Source organism: Spinacia oleracea, chromosome 6, assembly GCF_020520425.1.
Source record: "Spinacia oleracea cultivar Varoflay chromosome 6, BTI_SOV_V1, whole genome shotgun sequence".
Lineage (NCBI taxonomy): Eukaryota > Viridiplantae > Streptophyta > Magnoliopsida > Caryophyllales > Amaranthaceae > Spinacia > Spinacia oleracea.
This window is the reverse complement of record NC_079492.1, coordinates 71,558,580-71,561,263: the sequence shown is the minus strand read 5'-3', so window position 1 is coordinate 71,561,263 and position 2,684 is coordinate 71,558,580. Positions and strand designations below refer to the sequence as shown.

The window sequence follows — 2,684 nt, the reverse complement described above, 5'->3', positions numbered from 1 at the left end:
CTCTTGAACATCCTGTTGACGGGGCGCTGGTAGGTTGCACCGGCATTTCTTAGACCAAAGGGCATGACTTTGTAGCAGTAAGTTCCTCGCTCCGTGATGAAGGCGGTCTTTTCCTGATCGTCTGGGTGCATTAGGATTTGATTGTACCTACTAAAGGCATCCATAAAGGTTAGCATTTCGTGATCGACAGTGGCGTCGACCATGGCATCGATGTGAGGTAGTGAGCAGGAGCCTTTAGGGCATGCTTTATTGATGTCGGTGAAGTTTATACAGTCACGCCATTTCCCGTTCTTCGTCCTGACCACCATGACGTTGGCCAACCAATCTGGGTATTTGACTTCTCTGATCTTCCTTGTATCAAGTAACTATTGAACTTCATCGTTGATGATTTGATTACGCTGTGGGGAAAACTTCTGTCGTTTCTGCTTGACAGGTTTATGATGTGGTTCGACATTGAGGTTATTAGTGATGACGTCTGGACTTATTCCCGGCATATCTTCGTGGGACCATACGAAATAGTCTGCATTGACTTTGAGGAATGTTATGAGTTCCGACCTAATGTTGTCTGGCATGTCACATCCGATAAAGACGACTTGCTCCGGTTTGGAAGGATCCAAGATGACTTCATCGAGTTGTTTGGAATTTGGTTCTTTGTAACTTGTGGGGTCGGATTTGGAATGTAGTTGCTATAATGAGGACTTGTTGGTGGCCGAAGGCTTCACTGCCGCTTTGTAACATTCTTTGGACTCTTAATGATCTCCTTTAATTTCCTGGACTCCCCCATCGAGTTGGGAACTTGATGGTTTGGTGATAGGTTGATGGGATGGCCTTTATGTCATGAATCCAGGGCCTGCTGAAAATAATGTTGTAAGATGAAGGGCAATCAATAACACAAAATTTTTCCTGTTGTTTGACTCCCTGGGCCTAGACGGGTAGTGTGACTTCTCCGAAAGTGGTTTTCTCTTCGCCACTGAATTCTATCAGAACTGTAGATTTCTTAACGACGTCGGTGTCTGGATTCGACCCCATCTTCTTAAGGGCATCAAGCATCATAACATTGGTGGAGCTACCATTGTCGACAAGGACCCGTCTGATCATACTATCCCCGGCGGGAATAGATATCACCAGACCGTCATGATGTTTGTCGGAGATGTCACCTGCATCAGATTCATCGAAGGATATAGGGGTCAGGTGTTTCGCAGTGACCTCCCTTTCTGGTCTATTGATCTCGTTCTCCCGAGCATGCCTCTTTGCTGCAGAATAAGTTAGACCACAAATGTCCGAACTTCCAGCAATAAAATTTACAGTTTTAGTATAAGGGGGAGGTGGAGGAGGTCGTGAAAGAGAATTAGAGTTGTCTTTGTTGATGACGCCTCTAGCTTAATTTGTCAGACATGACGTCTTTGAGATATCCGTTCTTTAATAGGTAGGCGACTTCTCTTCTCAGCGCCACACATTCGTTGGTGGTATGGCCGATGTCAGCATGAAAATCACACCACTTCGAGGGGTCTTTCTTTGAGTCGGGCTTGCTGGACTTTGGCGGCCATTGCACTACTTTCCCCATCTTCGATATATGGTTCATCAGACCTGCAGTGTCAACATAAAAAGAGTATTCATTAATTCTGGGAGGTAAGTCGGGACTGTTCTTGCAATCTATGTCGTCATCTTCTTCCACCACTTCTACTTGTTGTGGTCGGGAGTAAGGGGAAGGACGATCATCTCTCCTCTTAGGGTAAGGCAGCCGTTTGTCCGTCTTTGTATAATCGTTTGTTCCCTTCTTGGAATAGAGAGCCTCAAGTCTGACTTGGGCCATTGCTTTGGCTTGTGCATCTTCTAACGTCTTGCAAGGATATTTGATTAGGTCTCTCCACAGGTCGGTCTCCCCATATAGCCCTTGTCTGAACGCCTCGATTGCAGTCGGGACGTCGCATTCTAGAACTGTCACCTTCTCCTTGATGAATCGAGCTATGTAATACTTCAGGGGTTTGTCAGGCCTTTGGACCACACGGTATAGATCGTTTGCTGCTTCTCTAACCCTCTGCTGCTGGCTATCTTCTGGTTGAACATATTGTCGAGATGTGCAAAGGAAGTGATGCACCCATTTGGCAAGCTGGTTAACCACTTCAGGGGCGGGTCCGATTAATGTCGAGCCGAAACCTTTGGATAAGCTGGCTTCCCTCATGTGCTTAGGGACCGGGATTATCATAATGCGCTGCTTGTAGGTTAATATATGTTCTCTGGGGTCGGTGGTTCCATCATACATGGGCATATTTTGTGGACTGAACCGCTTTGGGATGTCGATTACATCAATGGGGTCAGCATATGGTGAGTCGGCATAACTGTCCCGGCTGGCTTCTTTGATGGTTGTGGGTACTCCGTGGATTTTGTTTATCATGGTCATGATTTGTTAGAGCTGGTGGTTGGTGTTCTTGCAGATGCTGTTGAGGATCGGGACGAGGGGGCTTAATGTTTCGGGGAGGCTAGCTTGAAGATGTTCGTAGTAGGTGTTTTACGGGTATACGTTCTGAGGCTGATGAGGGGTGAACGGCGGCACAACCTGTTGCATGATGGGAGATGTCCCCAGGGTAGCGTTTATACCTGCCATATAAGGAAAAGGAGTTACAAAACCGTGACTAACTGGAACAAATGACCTGATAGGAGTATGATAAATGGAATAGTTTCGA

General features: G+C 46.5%; 1 protein-coding gene across 1 annotated transcript; it reads right to left on the bottom strand.

Annotated features, from left to right (window-relative positions):
• Nucleotides 1-924: 924 nt before the first annotated feature.
• Nucleotides 925-2,401, bottom strand: LOC130463256 (uncharacterized). The gene is made up of 2 exons (XM_056832333.1): nucleotides 1,456-2,401; nucleotides 925-1,253 (listed from the first exon to the last, which is right to left on the bottom strand). Exons 1-2 carry the CDS (start codon nucleotides 2,399-2,401, stop codon nucleotides 925-927), a joined length of 1,275 nt encoding a protein of 424 aa, XP_056688311.1.
• Between the last annotated feature and the right edge of the window lie 283 nt (nucleotides 2,402-2,684).

Bases quoted from the DNA above. Each gene is read 5' to 3' on its own strand.
- LOC130463256 (XM_056832333.1), bottom strand. From the start codon at position 2,401: ATGACCATGATAAACAAAATCCACGGAGTACCCACAACCATCAAAGAA. The intron at 1,254-1,455 runs GTGTGGCGCTGA...CTTATTCTGCAG, and splicing joins CGGCCATACCACCAACGAAT to CAAAGAGGCATGCTCGGGAG.